This window comes from Crinia signifera, chromosome 5 (genome assembly GCF_055691185.1).
Source record: "Crinia signifera chromosome 5, ASM5569118v1, whole genome shotgun sequence".
In the NCBI taxonomy this organism is placed as follows: domain Eukaryota; kingdom Metazoa; phylum Chordata; class Amphibia; order Anura; family Myobatrachidae; genus Crinia; species Crinia signifera.
The window spans coordinates 227364684-227380022 of NC_139221.1; the positions used below are offsets into that span (position 1 = coordinate 227364684).

Consider the following 15339-nt stretch of genomic DNA (forward strand, 5'->3'; position numbering starts at 1 on the left):
TGCACTCCAGGGACCACTGAAGACGCTGAAGAAGATCCTGAAGGCTGCCGTGGACATCGGGGGACTTGATAAGTATGAAAAAGGGGCAGGGGGGAGGAATAAAAATCCAAAATATTCTAAACACCACGGTTTTTGGAATATTTTAGATAAGAGATCTCCGGATATGGGATAATCTACCTATACTTTAATACATTCAGGAAGAAAAAGATTCCTTATTGGCACGATTTTTAGCAATAAGAAATCTTAATACTTGAGGGAACACCCCATGTAACAATAAACTACTTTCTTAACCCATCTTGTAAAAATAAGTGTGAAAATTGTCAAGCAAAATTTTTATTCACCATAGTGACCTGCAGTGGCGTAACTATAAATTTTGCTCCCCCCAGCCAAAAAATTTTCTGACCCCCCCCCCAATACTAATATATTATTATACTATACATATATAGTTAAGGTTGGGCTTCAGGGGGATGTAGTTAGTTAGGCAGTGGGGGGTGTATAGTTAGTTAGAATGTGGGGGTGCGGGGTGTATAGTTAGGGTTGGGCTACAGGGGGGTGCATAGTCAGAGTTAGTCTGAGGGTGTGGGGGGTGTATAGTTAGTTAGGCTGAGGGTGTGGGGGTTGTATAGTTAGTTAGGCTGAGGGTGTGGGGGATGTATAGTTAGTTAGGCTGAGGGTGTGGGGGATGTATAGTTAGTTAGGCTGAGGGTGTGGGGGGTGTATAGTTAGTTAGGCTGAGGGTGTGGGGGATGTATAGTTAGTTAGGCTGAGGGTGTGGGGGGTGTATAGTTAGTTAGGCTGAGGGTGTGGGGGATGTATAGTTAGTTAGGCTGAGGGTGTGGGGGGTGTATAGTTAGTTAGGCTGAGGGTGTGGGGGATGTATAGTTAGTTAGGCTGAGGGTGTGGGGGATGTATAGTTAGTTAGGCTGAGGGTGTGGGGGGTGTATAGTTAGTTAGGCTGAGGGTGTGGGGGATGTATAGTTAAGGTGCCCATACATGCTACTATAGCAGCGTGATATGAGATGCATGCTTCCACGGCATCGCATAGTACAAAAAGTATGTGCTGAACATACTTTTTGTACTACCCGCGGATCACATCGCACGCAAATCACATGCAAAATGCATGCGCTGTGATCCAGCCCATAACGCATCGCAACACGTGCTGCTATCACTGCGTGTATGGGCACCTTAAATTAGGTGGCGGGGGTGTATAGATAGGGCTAGGCTGTGGTGTTGGGGATGTATAGGTAGGGGTAGGCAGGCTACAGGGGGCGTACAATTAAGTTTAGGCTGGGAGGTGTATAGTAAAAGATAGGCATCTAACATGGCCTATACATGTCACACAACCAATGTCAGCTTGTGACTGCACTGTCCCGGGCGGGTGAGGTGAGCAGCAGCATCCATGAGAGCCAGCACTCATGACACTGCGGTGGCCGTGTTTATAGTTGTGGGCGGTGCAGCCAGGACATGCATTAGCGCGCCGGACTGCTGATCAGCGGCGCTGGTGTGCGAGGGAGCCCGGTCCCGGCTCAGGCAGACAGGATGCCTGCCGGGGTTAATAAAACAGGAAGTACTGTAAGATACCTCCCCTCTACTCCCCTGAGTCCCCTCCCCTCCCATCTATCAGACCAAGCTGTGGGCTGCAGCAGCAGTGTGCATTGCAAGTATCAGCGGGGCACCTGCGCCCCTGTGGCACCGGCTCCCCCCCGCCACCGCTGGGGTTGCAGAGCCTTATTTACGCCACTGGTGACCTGTAATGTTTGCCTTATATAGGAAATATAATCTTTTTTTACACAACATTGGTACTTGTTTCCTAGCACGGCGCCCATCGCATACCGTACTTAGTGGTGTGCGATGCGTGCGATGCAATGCGATATTCACGTTAAATTAACAGGAGTGCTTGTACAATGAAATATCGCATGCCAGCAAATGGCATGCGATGTGATGCGATTTTTAATTGTACAAGCAATGCTGCTGTGTGCTGACTACACATGTGACGTGATGACCTTCTACAGTAACTTGCTGAGGTCCTGTATCTATTTTTATTGTCTGGTGGGGTCCCAGAGCAAAATAGTTTGAGGACACCTGATCTAGGGGTATGGATCATTAGGTCACCAGCATGATGGTCAACAGTTATTAGGTCGATACCATTAGGTCAATATGCGTTTAGGTCGACATGAGTCTAGGTCGACATGCATGAAGGTCGACATTAGTCTAGGTATACATGGGTTAGGTTGACAGGGTCATTAGGTCGACAGGGTCATTAGGTTGACATGGGTTAGGTCGACTGCCAAAGGGTCGACATGGGGTTTTTAAAAAAAAATTGTCCTGAATGTCAACATACTCGACATGGACACTGAAACGTGTTTGGGCACACTATTTCGTTCTCCCACCACGCCCTAGTGGATGGTAGGGCATGAAATACCGCCTGTCGGCTCAAAAGAGATGTGAAGAACCCCTTGTCGACCTAATGACCCTGACAATCTAGACTTATGTCGACCTAAATTCATGTCGACGTAATGGTGTCAACCTAAAGACTGTCAACCATCATGCTGGTGACCCATTGACCATATCCCTGATCTAGTGTACTCTACAATCAACAACTTTTAACATATTTTAGCTAAACGAAAAGAAAAAAACATTTGGACAGAAAGCATAACATAGTGTATAATAATATTCCATGAAGATAGAAATCAGTGCAGAACTTTGAGAAAAAAACTAAAAGGGAAAGGAACATTGACCAAGTGAAAATCCATAGCTATTGAGATTTAAACTGAATCCTGCTCTGTAACAGAGTGTGAAATTACTTGTTTACATCTCTTATCTGAGAGGTAGCTGGATATGGGCAATTCACAGAATAGCTCAAATATAACCAGGCTTGTGCTCAGCTGAATATAGCAATGTCCTCAACTGCCAAAGAAATGCTTTTGTACCCAGCTAGCAACCGAAAGATTAAAGTTCCTGCTTAAATCATTGTGACAATGTTGGGTGCTCTTTGGTCTCAGTATAACTGACATGTACAGTACGTGCAACTAACAACACTTGTCTGGGGTAAGGTCTAATACTGTACATTTGCATAAATCTCAATTAAATTGACATAGACATCCACTGTTTCATGTTGGAATGACCCCTATAAAGTTATTACTGTAATTAAACAGTTTTAAAATAATAAAATCACAAATAGTAAAACAGACATAAACCAGATTCCCCGTCCAGTTCACCCCTGCACCAAGTTAGATGAGCACTGGCTCCATCATTTTTACCCATAATGCTGAGCTCTAGGGGTATTCATAAACTAAAACTAAAACATCAGTTATCAACCATCCAGACAGACTGAGAGTAACTAATTTAACAACTCCAGGAACAAGTGCCAAGGGAATGCCTCAGAGCTGTACCTTACAAGACATGCTAAACATTATGTGCTTACAGTAGTTCACTTATCCTTACCATATCACCAACATCACAGTAATACTTTTTGTCAACCACGGAAAACCATCATCTCGGCAGGGAACCTAGAGATTCACCATTAGGCTCTGGTGATTTATGACCCCATCTAATTTGGGCGTGTCGGGCCTGATGCTAAGTTTTTAGATTTAACTGTGGCATTAATAGTTTAAGCTAAATAGATGCCATTTTCTTTAGCACAAACCCACACCAGCAGGCTTGACAGTGCAGACACTAATTACAGTGCTGTGTGTCTGAGGTCTCCCATAGTCTGCAGTCCTATAAGGAAAACTACACTACCAGTAATGCTCTGCTGCAGCCTCTCCTCCTCCCGCTCATTGGCCGGCCCAAAGCCAATGGCAGCAGAGCAGGTGTTGGTGGGCATACTCCTCCCCCTGTGACGTCAGGAGGTCCCTTAGCCCACTACAATTTAGACCTAAACGTAGTCAGCCATCATATTCCTGTCCCATCTACCCTGGTACCTTTCCTCCATCACTTTTAGGTCTTGGTGAAATCTCTCACCTTGCTCCTCACTATTTTTTTGTTGGCCAGTTATATTCATTATGAGTATTGAGTTTAATTTGAAGAGATTTGTAGTAACTTCTGAATGCTAAGCAACACTGTTCTGCATGTACAGAATGTAATACACATATTACTGTACTTCATTTGGGTACCCAATTATCTAGAAAAATAGAGCCAATCTTAAAAAACTAATGTCAGATTCAGAATCAGCACCCTCAAATTACCCTTCAAGAGACTCAAAAATAAAAGACTATTTACGGAGTGTTGACCAGTGTAAACAACAATCATCATCATCAATTAAATATATGCAATCAAATATAGTAACCAATTGCTTGTAAAGCAAACTTAAAGCAAATTCTACATACCCAACTGTGGCAGAGTGAAGGGGTTAATCATCTGGGTTTCAGGTGGGGACTGTGCCCCTTGCTCACTGATGTGGACTACATATATTTTGTTGAAAGTGGAGTAAGCTGCTGCGCGGACTCCATGTTGCTACTCCGAAAGGGAAGCTTTATTCCCTGTATCAAGGTGGCCACCAAGGCTACTTTTGAGCATGTACAGCCCCATCTTGAGGCTATTTTAGGGTGCCTCAGTAACATATATTAGCCTTCTACTTAGCTCCAGTGAGACCTGCTATTACCTGCTGATATAACCACTGTTTTACCATCCTGCACTGCAACCCGGTACTTACATACATTCATTGGCTAGTGAGCTGTATGACACAGCACTCCACTCAATCCACCAGTGTGTATACCTGTGAGTCTTCAATAAATCCACTCCACTGGTGAAGTTACTGAGCTGTTCTTAGTTGTAAGGCATCCGCTGCTGTCTACAGGAACTCTGATACAACCTCAAGCCTTTAAACATATACAAACCATATTGGATGTCTTACTTTCAGTATTAGATAGCTGATGTGGGTGTCACATTTCTATCACTGTAAAGTCTGAATTGCTTTCCTTTGTAAAAAGTGCTTTTATTGTGCTTAACAATTGACACAAAGCTGCTACATACTTTTTATTTCTCTACTCTGGGAGAGATTAGAAGAGGAGGACTGCTCATACGGGCGGGACTGGCTGCTTGCTTTACTCCTGCAAGTGTATTTCTCTATGGTTTGCTAATGCTTTAGGTTCTTAGGCCTAATGTTTGAGGCTAGGCACAGAGTCAAATGTAATGCCCAGCTGCTGCTGGACATGGTTGTGGGCAGTGACAGACTTGGGGAGGGGGGCAATGTGTTACATCATGACACGGCAGAAGTCATGACATCAGCACGCCTGCTCACTCAACACTACATAAGGTCACCAGGCAGATTTATGCGACCAGGCAGTTAGTAACAGATGACTATAGCCTGGCAGCTGCAGTAACAGCCTGAGTAGGCTGCTCCGTTGGAAGTGATTCTGCTGCTGTTGTATGGTTAGGTCTAAATTGTAGTGGGCTAAGGGACCTCCTGACGTCACAGGGGAGGAGAGGGGGTGGAGAGAGGAGGAGCAAGGTCAGAAGAAGGGTCCCAAATGGGCCCTCACGGGCTCGCTTCGCTCACCGCGCTTCGCTTCGCTCACCACGCTTCGGGCATGGTGGCTCACTTCGCTCACCATCTGGTTACTAAAGGCAACCAGTGGAGGCGTGGATAGTGAAGGAGCAAGCCCCCCGGCCTTGCTCCTCCCCCTGGGCGTGGAAGGTCCTTTAGCCCACTACAATTTTGCATCTACCGGCTGACTACTGTTGGGGTCTTATGCGTGACTGTGAAGATCACTCTTATAAAAGAAAATCATACATGCAGCGTTTTTTAAAGCAATAAATGTCAACTGTTTACCATGGTTATATGTTGTTTCATTAAATAAATATATTTATTTAACATATCAACATGGCAAACATTTGACATTTACTGCTTTAAAAAACGCTGCTTGTATGATTTTCTTTTATAAGAGTGATCTTCACAGTCATGCATAAGACCCCAACAGTAGTCAGCCATCATATTCCTGTCCCATCTACCCTGGTACCGTTCCTCCATCACTTTTATGTCTTGGTGAAATCTCTCACCTTGCTCCTCACTATAGTCACCTAAGTTAACTGCGAATCTGTCCAAGTGACTGTGAAGAAAGTGTATTTTTATGCTCATATTTGCACATAACTAAGTAATTAAAGGGTCCAAATTAAGTAAGAACACAATGAAGATCCAAACACATCTGCTAAGACAATAAGGTCTAAAGCGTTTATAGGGGAATGTTCAATTTCAGGGTATATGCAATATCTCAAAAACTAGAGCCAATATGGGAAAAGTAATGGCATATTTGGAATCAGTACCATCAAATTACCCTTAATTCATTCAAATATCCTTGACTATAGGAAAAAAAAAATTTGGCCAGTGTTATTTATCTTGTGCCACAAGGGTCCTGCAGCATCTGACAATACATACTGTATATTAGCTATTATGGACAGCAATTTAGGATAAGTACTGTACATAGTAAATAAAGACAGTTGCGTCAGGAGACAGGACACTGAAGTAATTATTGTTATAGTACTCATTTTCCAAGACTTTTTGTCAATATTGTAAGGACAAGTGGGCTGTACCATGGCATGATGCCTTATGAAAATAGGCCTCAATAACATTATATTTGCTGTTAGTTGTTATTTAAATATTCTCCTCAATAAACGTTAGACTTTTGACATGAAGCATCACCAGCAATGACAGCATTAGATCCACATGTAGTAATTGCCATTGTTAGCTCCGTGAGCCTTCTTTAGCACAACTCATGTTCACTGCATTTTATCTGTAGAATAGTTACTTTTTGAAAAACGGCTTAGCAAGATATTCACCTCTTTCCACATTAGGGATCAAAAGTGAATCGATGCTGTTTTGAGGGCAAATATTGATTTGATTTATACTTATTTTCTGTTCATCCACTTTATAGTTTATTCGTATCAATTAACAAAAAGCAAACACTATGAGGGACATTCACTAAGATGGGAGTTCTATTTCACATGGGATGTTGCTCTGGGCAACCAATCAGATACAATCTATTATCTTCTAGAAGGTGCTAAATAAATAAGTAGTAGATTTGTTGTTTTTTACGAGCCGCCTCCAGCGGGTCGGTGTAACTGCAGTTTATATGTTCTGTGTGCGTTTTGTATATGTTCCCTGGATCAGCACTCCGGGTTTTGCTGATCCACCTTGCCTGGGTCTAATGCACACCTTGGTCTTTGGGTATGGCTGCCTGCTAGGCCTCTGGGTATTTAGGTATCCTCCCAGCATTGAGACCCAGACGGTTATAGTTTTGTTTAAGCCTTGTCTGAGTCTGGTTAAAGTCTTGTCAGAGTCCTGTCATTGTCCTGAGTATTCCAGCAAGCACTCCTGCTGGGTGTTCTGTGAAGTTCTGCCTGTGTCAGGGAACCATTGCTGCAGTCTATGAGACCCTGTATGAACACAGACCCTGTCTGACAGAGATAAGTGCTGTTTTTTCCACCTTCAGTATTTCAACTGAACCCTGTTAGAGTTTATCTGTGTGGAGTATATGTCCTCTCTTATTAGGGGTTTTGCAGTCCAGCTCCACACAGGGTTTTTGACTCTGAGTTGCGCTGGGTTGTGTGTGCAGCACCACCAAAATTCCTCCTGTTAGTGAGGAACGGTGTAGTAATCAGGAAAGTGGGGGGTGATTGGGGTGCGCTACCTAGTATAGAAACTGTACCTCCCAATGTAACATTACAATTTCAAAACAGAATACACATTTCTGAAATAGTGTTCTTGTATTTGAGAATGTTCCCAATGAATAAGCTCAGTCCATCTCTGGGTAAATAGTTCTTTTATTGGTGAAGAAACCCGACGCGTTTCGTCTCTAAGACTTCATCAGGGGTAAGAACCAATGGTTGAGTGGATTTTGTGTGGCTGGTCCTATTTGAAGTTTCTGCTGTTCACAGCTGATGCAAATAAAATAAATATCACCAAGTCCTTCTTGATGGGGCGCAATTACAGTAAATGGAAGTTTCTGAGTTGAGAGTCTAGTGTAGGTTCTTACTAAGAACGATATCAGGACGCTCTCTCTGCAGTAACCTCCTCGCTCTGCATTTTGAATGCAGAGCGAGGAGGTTACTGCAGAGAGAGCGTCCTGATATTGTTTTTAGTAAGAACCTACACTAGACTCTCAACTCAGAAACTTCCATTTAATTGAGCCCCATCAAGAAGGACTTGGTGATATTTATTTTATTTGCATCAGCTGTGAACAGCAGAAACTTCAAATAGGACCAGCCACACAAAATCCACTCACCCATTGGTTCTTACCCCTGATGAAGTCTTAGAGACGAAACGCGTCGTGTTTCTTCACCAATAAAATAACTATTTACCCAGAGATGGACTGAGCTTATTCATTGGGAACATTCTCAAATACAAGAACACTATTTCAGAAATGTGTATTCTGTTTTGAAATTGTAATGTTATATTGGGAGGTACAGTTTCTATACTAGGTAGCGCACCCCAATCACCCCCCACTTTCCTGATATATTATTTATTATTAGCATCTTCATGCATTGTTGCATTTATGCCATTAGCAAGGACATGCTGCGTTTACATCCTGCTGTGTCTCTGTAGTTACAAGTGTGTGTGAGGAATTACTTATTTGCATAACATCTTCTTGCATTGTTGCATTCCTCGGAGTTCAGTGGAGGATTGCTCCCATATTCATCCACTCAACTCCTTGGTGTTTCTGACCACTGTTATAAAATGTTTCACTGTCTGTTTGTTTTCACGGGTTTTAGTCAGTAATCCTTTTGTCCATCTCTGTTTCGGTTGATGCATTGTCCTACATAAGACCTGGGTGCAGGGGCTGGCTGGCAACTTTAGGCCTGGGGGGCAAGTCCAGAGCACTGGCCCATGAGTAACAGCGTTTGGCTGAGAAAACCCCCTGCTCTCCCTGTGTAATAACAACAATGGGATGCAGTTGAAATCCCGGCGTTCAAAATCCCGACGCTGGAATCCCGACACTTCCTCCCTCCGTGGGTGTCCACGTCACCCACAGAGGAAGAATAAATTAGTGTGCCAAGTGTAGCGAGGCACTGGGCCCGCTGCGTGGTGAGCACAGCGAGCCTGCAAGAGGGGGGCGATCCACATCCCCCCCCTTGTCGGGATTTTGGCGGTTGGGATTCAGGCATCAGGATTTTGAATGCCAGGATTCCAACCGCCGGGATTTCATACCAATCCCACAACAGCAGCAGGACCCTGCAGGCTGCTCCTCTACTATAATAATAAACAAGGACACCACATGCTGCTTCCCCTGCATAAAAAGAATAGGACACCACAGGCTGCTCCCCCTGCATAATAACCAGAGGACACCACAGGCTGCTCCCCCTGCATAATAACCAGAGGACACCACAGGCTCCTCCCCCTGCATAATAACCGGAGGACACCACAGGCTGCTCCCCCTGCATAATAACCGGAGGACACCACAGGCTGCTCCCCCTGCATAATAACTGGAGGACACCACAGGCTGCTCCCCCTGCATAATAACTGGAGGACACCACAGGCTGCTCCCCCTGTATAATAACTGGACACCACAGGCTGCTCTCCCTGCATAATAACTGGACACCACAGACTGCTCCCCCTGCATTATAACAGGACACCACAGGCTGCTCCCCCTGTATAACAACACAACACACCATAGGCTGCTCTCCCTGCATAATAACATGACACCACAGGCTGTTCCCCCTGCATAACTTGACACCACAGACTCCCCCGTGCATAATAATGACACCACAGACTGCTCCCCCTGCATAATGATGACACCACAGACTGCTCCCCCTGCATAATAATGACACCACAGACTGCACCCCCTGCATAATAATGACACCACAGACTGCTCCCCCTGCATAATAATGACACCACAGGCTGCTCCCCCTGCATAATAATGACACCAAAGACTGCTCCCCCTGCATAATAATGACACCACAGACTGCTCCCCCTGCATAATAATGACATCACAGACTGCTCCCCCTGCATAATAAAACAACACCACAGGCTACTCCCCCTGCATAATATCAGGACCCCACAAGCTACTCCCCCTGCATTACAGGACTGAAGAGTCAGCACATCACAGGCTTCTCCTCAGTCCTGTTCTTCCCCTGTACAGATGCTGTTACCTGAGGCAGTGAGGCTGGGATCTTCACTGCCGCCGGGCGGACACCACAGGCTTCTCCTCAGTACCTGCAGCACTAGCAGGGGGAAGGTGGAAGCACAGGCCGGCCGCCAGAAGTAGGGTGCCGTGTGATGTTCGGCACAGGCAGGCTGCTTGTTGCTGGTGCTCTGGCCTCTCGTCCTGCCCACAGCTCCGCTCCCTAGCGGCCTCCTGCACTCTCTAGACATGTCTCCAGTGCAGGAGGCTGGCGGCCATTTTGTTAAAGCCCGGACAGCGCTAATGACCCAGGGAACGTGCCCAATACTCACTGGACCACCAGGCGACCCTCGGTACTCATTGATAAAGCGGCCCGGGGGCACATGGCACCCGGCCCAGCCCGCCCCTGCCTGGGGGCCTCGGGATTGGCGCAGGCCTAACTTGCTCCTTTGGACCTTGCTGCTATAGGTGAAGTCTAGCAGTGCATGCATCAATTGACCACTGGGAGAGACAACAGAATCAGGTGTGGTGTGTGGTCAGTCTCCTTCCGTATTTGCATACGGGGACTCCCCAGAGTCCTAACAGTTGGCCAAAGCAACAGCCCATGTGAAATTAATTTGGCTACAATCGATTTTTTTTTTATCATGCTACTAATTTATTAAAACACTGTCTTTATTGAGTGGATGGGACGCAGACCCCGAAAGTACCTGTACTTGGTGATGTCCACCTTATTTCTTTAAAAAACATGTTGGAGTGCCTTTCTTTTGGTTGGATCTGTAACATTTATTAAGCGCACTCATCCAAGTTTAATATTAACTCTTGGAGTGCCGGCATAATGCGGGTTTGACATTATTAAAAAATACATTTTAATTTAGCTACAAATATCTCAATCAAAGACATGTTGTATTGCACTAATTGTGCACTAAATTGCACTAAAAGTACAGTTTAGCTTTAATCCTCACCAGCATTAGGTTATACAGTTCTTCCATCTCTCATTCATGATTGATTGATTGATTTTTGATTGACAGCTTGTTCACATCTCCTTCTCTGTGTTCTAATCAACACATTCGCAAGGGAAATGACTGTGTACAAGTAAACAAGGCTATTTTTCTGAGAATTACTCTAGATGGGATTGATTTAAAGTACCCATCTTATTAATATTATTGTTATGCTGGATCTGAACTCACGATGAAAAAATATGTTAATGGATCAGACAGCTGTGAGATAATGGAAAAAAAAGCGAAAATAGCCAACAGAGTATGAAAACAGATTTTTATATAATGGAAAGTGTGTTTACGAATAACATATATTGTTTTATTTTTTTCTAGGTTCAGTATTCTTTGAAACAATGAGCAACATCTATGAATCCGCAGCCAACACACTTGGAATTTTCAACAGTCCTTGTCTTACTAAGGTCGAACTAAGAGTTTCGTGCAAAGGAATATCAGACAGAGATGCACTTTCCAAGCCAGATCCCTGTGTTATCCTGAAAATGCAGTCACATGGACAATGGTTTGAGGTAAGGCTACAGAATTACCACATCCATGACTCTAGTTTTATCACTTAATTGCCATTTAGTTAATGTAAATTGAATTAAAATAAATGTAAACCATCAAACACACTTTAGTATCTATTGCTAAATAAAAAATAAATTGAGGCATACTTGGTGAAGAGGTTTAAAGAGTAATGACAGTGTTCCAGGCCAAGGTGCGATGGACCAGGTATGGGCCTTATTCTAGTTCACTCTTAGAGGCAAATTCCTTCTCAAATGGACAAAACCATGTGCACTGCAGGTGGGGCAGATATAACATGTGCAGAGAGAGTTAGATTTGGGTGGGGTTTTTCTTCAAAGTGAGATCTATATTGCAGTGTAAAAAATAAAGCAGTCAGTATTTTCCCTGCACAGAAAAAAAATAACTCACCCAAATCGAATTCTATCTGCACCTGTTACATCTGCCCCCCCCCCCCCTGCAGTGCACATGGTTTTGTCCATCTGAGAAGGAATTTGCCTCTAAGAGTGAACTAGAATAAGGCCCTATGTGAGTGATCACATGATGTCAATAAGCATTTGCAATATTGACTGCTGGAAGGAGCCTTATAACAACACGCCTAGTCTCACTGAATTATAAAGGGTTAAGATGGTATTAAGTATGTCCGTGACAACATCACAGTGTGGATCTTCTATTTCAAGGCAAAACTTTGAATAATAGAAGCAGTTTGTCGCCTTAACCATTAGTAAATGCTTAATCAATGTAGAAATTGAAAGGCAACATTTTCCATTATAAACTACAGATATTGATAAAATATCTTCTTCTTCTTCTTATAGATTATTATTATTATTATTATAATTATTATTATTATAAGTAGTATTAGCAGTAGTAGTATTCATCATGATCTATGCCTTAGCTATAACCAATTTCAATGCCAATTTCTTTTTTCAGTGCCTTCCTTTTCTTTAAAAAAAAAATGCAATTACTAAGACCTGAATTAATTTTGATATACCCCACTACCCTCATGACTTTTATAAAAATATTAATTTCCTTCAGGCAGAACTAATTGTCATCTTGCATTCTCCTAAATTCTTCATGTGTTTTAGAAGTAATTTTAAGTTTTGCATCAGATCAGTAAAATACTCCTGAAACTCACAAAAACAAAAGCTCCTTCACACTACACCACTATACAAACACACACACACACACGCACATTCAAAAGTGTGCGAGCAAGTGCTAAATGCTCAATACCCCTCTTTAATGTGCCAGGGAATAGCGTTACTGTATATATACAAAATAGCAACAATAAATACATAAGATCACAGTCATGTGTGTTTATAACACAGGCTATCAGGCGACATACTGTATATTATCAAAAGCTTGGAGGTATTTTAATTAGTATTTATAGGTTTTAAATGCCATTATCAATACTTTTGCGCCAATTTGGATATGTGTCGTGATGATTTTACCTTTAACAATATATATAATAAGAATATATATATTATGTAACATGCCAAAAGATTCAGGACTGGGTATCTGCAAGTGGTCTGGCTGCAACTGCACCTATATCAAATACATTATATTATACATTAGTGATCTTAAGTCCGATACACACTAGACAATATTGGTCACAATATCGTTCACAAAGGGCTTGCTGAATGATATTGTGATCAGTGTCATCCATTTTGTACGTTGTGCATTGTTAACGATGCACACTCCTATGCATCATTAACGACCCTCTTCCCTCATCCAAGCATGCAGCTGCAGCATGACCATTGATTCTCCTCGTGTGCGGCATCGCCAAGTGTGTATGGGTCCCTGCTGCCACCAATATATTTGTAGTGTCTGTAAAGATTTACTTTGCCTACAGATGAAATTTCTATTAGGAGTCATTATTTGAGCCTTCTAATAGAGAACTCTATAGGTAACATTGTCAGGAAGGACATTAACACATTGTTGATTATTTATTCTAAAATTCTTCAGTTTGTCAAGCTGAATAATTATTTATTACTATATTAATATTTGCCTTTGTATTCATATGTGTTTTTACAATGTTATATCTATAATTTGAATGTTTCTCTATATTTAAAAACATTATTCCTTTGTTCAATTAAGATATCAATTTATTTTAGAAGAGCATCATTGTAAAGCTGTAACCTGTTTCTCTATGAAAGATCTTATCATGCAGTTTTTGTAATCTTCTAGCTATGAGGCTGCTCTGGTGATACATTTCCTAGGTGGATTTGTACCAAAAATTCTAGGTCTTTCTAATAAAAAAGAAACCTCTTTAAAGCCAGCTTTAAAATTAAGCAAAAATTCCTCTTTAGAAGATAATTTACCATTTAAGGTGTCACTATCTTTCTCTTAAACAACACGTTGCCTCCTTGCTGTCAGAACGCTGTCTGTGAAATCCCCAAGTTCCAGGCGGCAACTCTCCTGGTCCACAGAGAGAGTGGATGGACATGTACAGTATACTTCTACATGCAGGAGGGAAAGGGGAGCATTTGGCACAGTCACTTCTGTTAAAGAATTTTCAGCTGCACCTTTGGCGGGGAATTAACCCCTGTTGATTACTGTCACACCGGCTAGTAATACAATTTGCTGGAAAGCAGGGTGTGCTAATGGGAAAAAAAAAATATTATGCTACAAAGTCAAAAATATAAAATAATTTACATTTAATAACTAATTTTTTTACAGGTACTCTGTTTATTTACTTACTTCTATTTGTCATCTAAGGCATTGTATTCAGTACAATTCACCCTAAGGCAAGGGTGTAGAATACAAATGAATAGAGGAAGTATGGGCAGCACGGATGGTGTAATGTTTAGCATTACTGCCTCACAGCACTGAGGTCATGGGTTTGATTCCTACCATGGTCCTAACTGTGTGGAGTTTGTATATTCTCCCCATACTTGCGTGAGCTTCCTTCGGGTACTTTCTCCCACAATCCAAAAATTGACTCCCAACAAATTAACCTTAGAATGTCTGTGAGTGCGTGTACATGTGGCAGGGAATATAGATTGTAAGCTCCACTGGAGCAGGGACTGATGTGAATGTTCAAATATTCTCTGTAAAGCGCTGCGGAATATGTGTGCGCAATATAAGAAACTGTTAATAAATAATAATAAATAAATAATCTTATGTAATGAATGGTTAAAACTACTCAGCACCACTAGATGGCGCCCGATGGAGCAATTCAAGTGCATACTGCCGGTGGCGCTGACATTATTGTTAAGTTGTTCCATCATTTTGACTGGCTGGCATCTAGTACATTTATTTTATGTATATTAACATCAGTGTATAAGAAGGGTCCACACATCACAGAACTGTTTATGAGTTGCACAGACTATGATGTCTATGATCTTCAAGATATAAGTAGTTTTCATTATGCTCAGGCTCCAGCACATATTGCTACTGTACATTAGTTGATTGACAGCTCAGTGATACATTACGTATCATATATATCTGCAGCCGTATATTGATGCAGTAGTTATACTCCGCTGGATAAAAGACCACACACATTTAATTAAGTGTGGAAGAATTGTGGCATTTTCTGTCACAGACCTGTTGGGACTAGAGTAATAATAATATTCCATCTATTGATGTCAATATCTATGGATGAACAGTGTGAAGAAGCAATGCAGTAAGAATACACTTTTTCTGAATTATTGATTATAATTTTTTGCCATAATTACAACAAAAATAGCTTACACTGGGGCAGATGTATTAATCCTTAACAAGAGATAAATGCAAGGGTGATAAGGAGAGTTAAACGTCCAGCCGATCAGCTC

General features: G+C 42.4%; 1 protein-coding gene across 1 annotated transcript in view; it reads left to right on the forward strand.

The window, feature by feature from the left end:
- CPNE4 (copine 4) overlaps positions 1–15339 on the forward strand; it is a 368148-nt gene that overhangs the window by 81568 nt on the left and 271241 nt on the right. Inside the window, exon 2 of the mRNA XM_083188599.1 lies at positions 11387–11577. Within this exon, the coding sequence (XP_083044725.1) occupies positions 11407–11577 (171 nt within the window). The 5' untranslated portion in view covers positions 11387–11406. The remainder of the gene's footprint in view (positions 1–11386; positions 11578–15339) is intronic.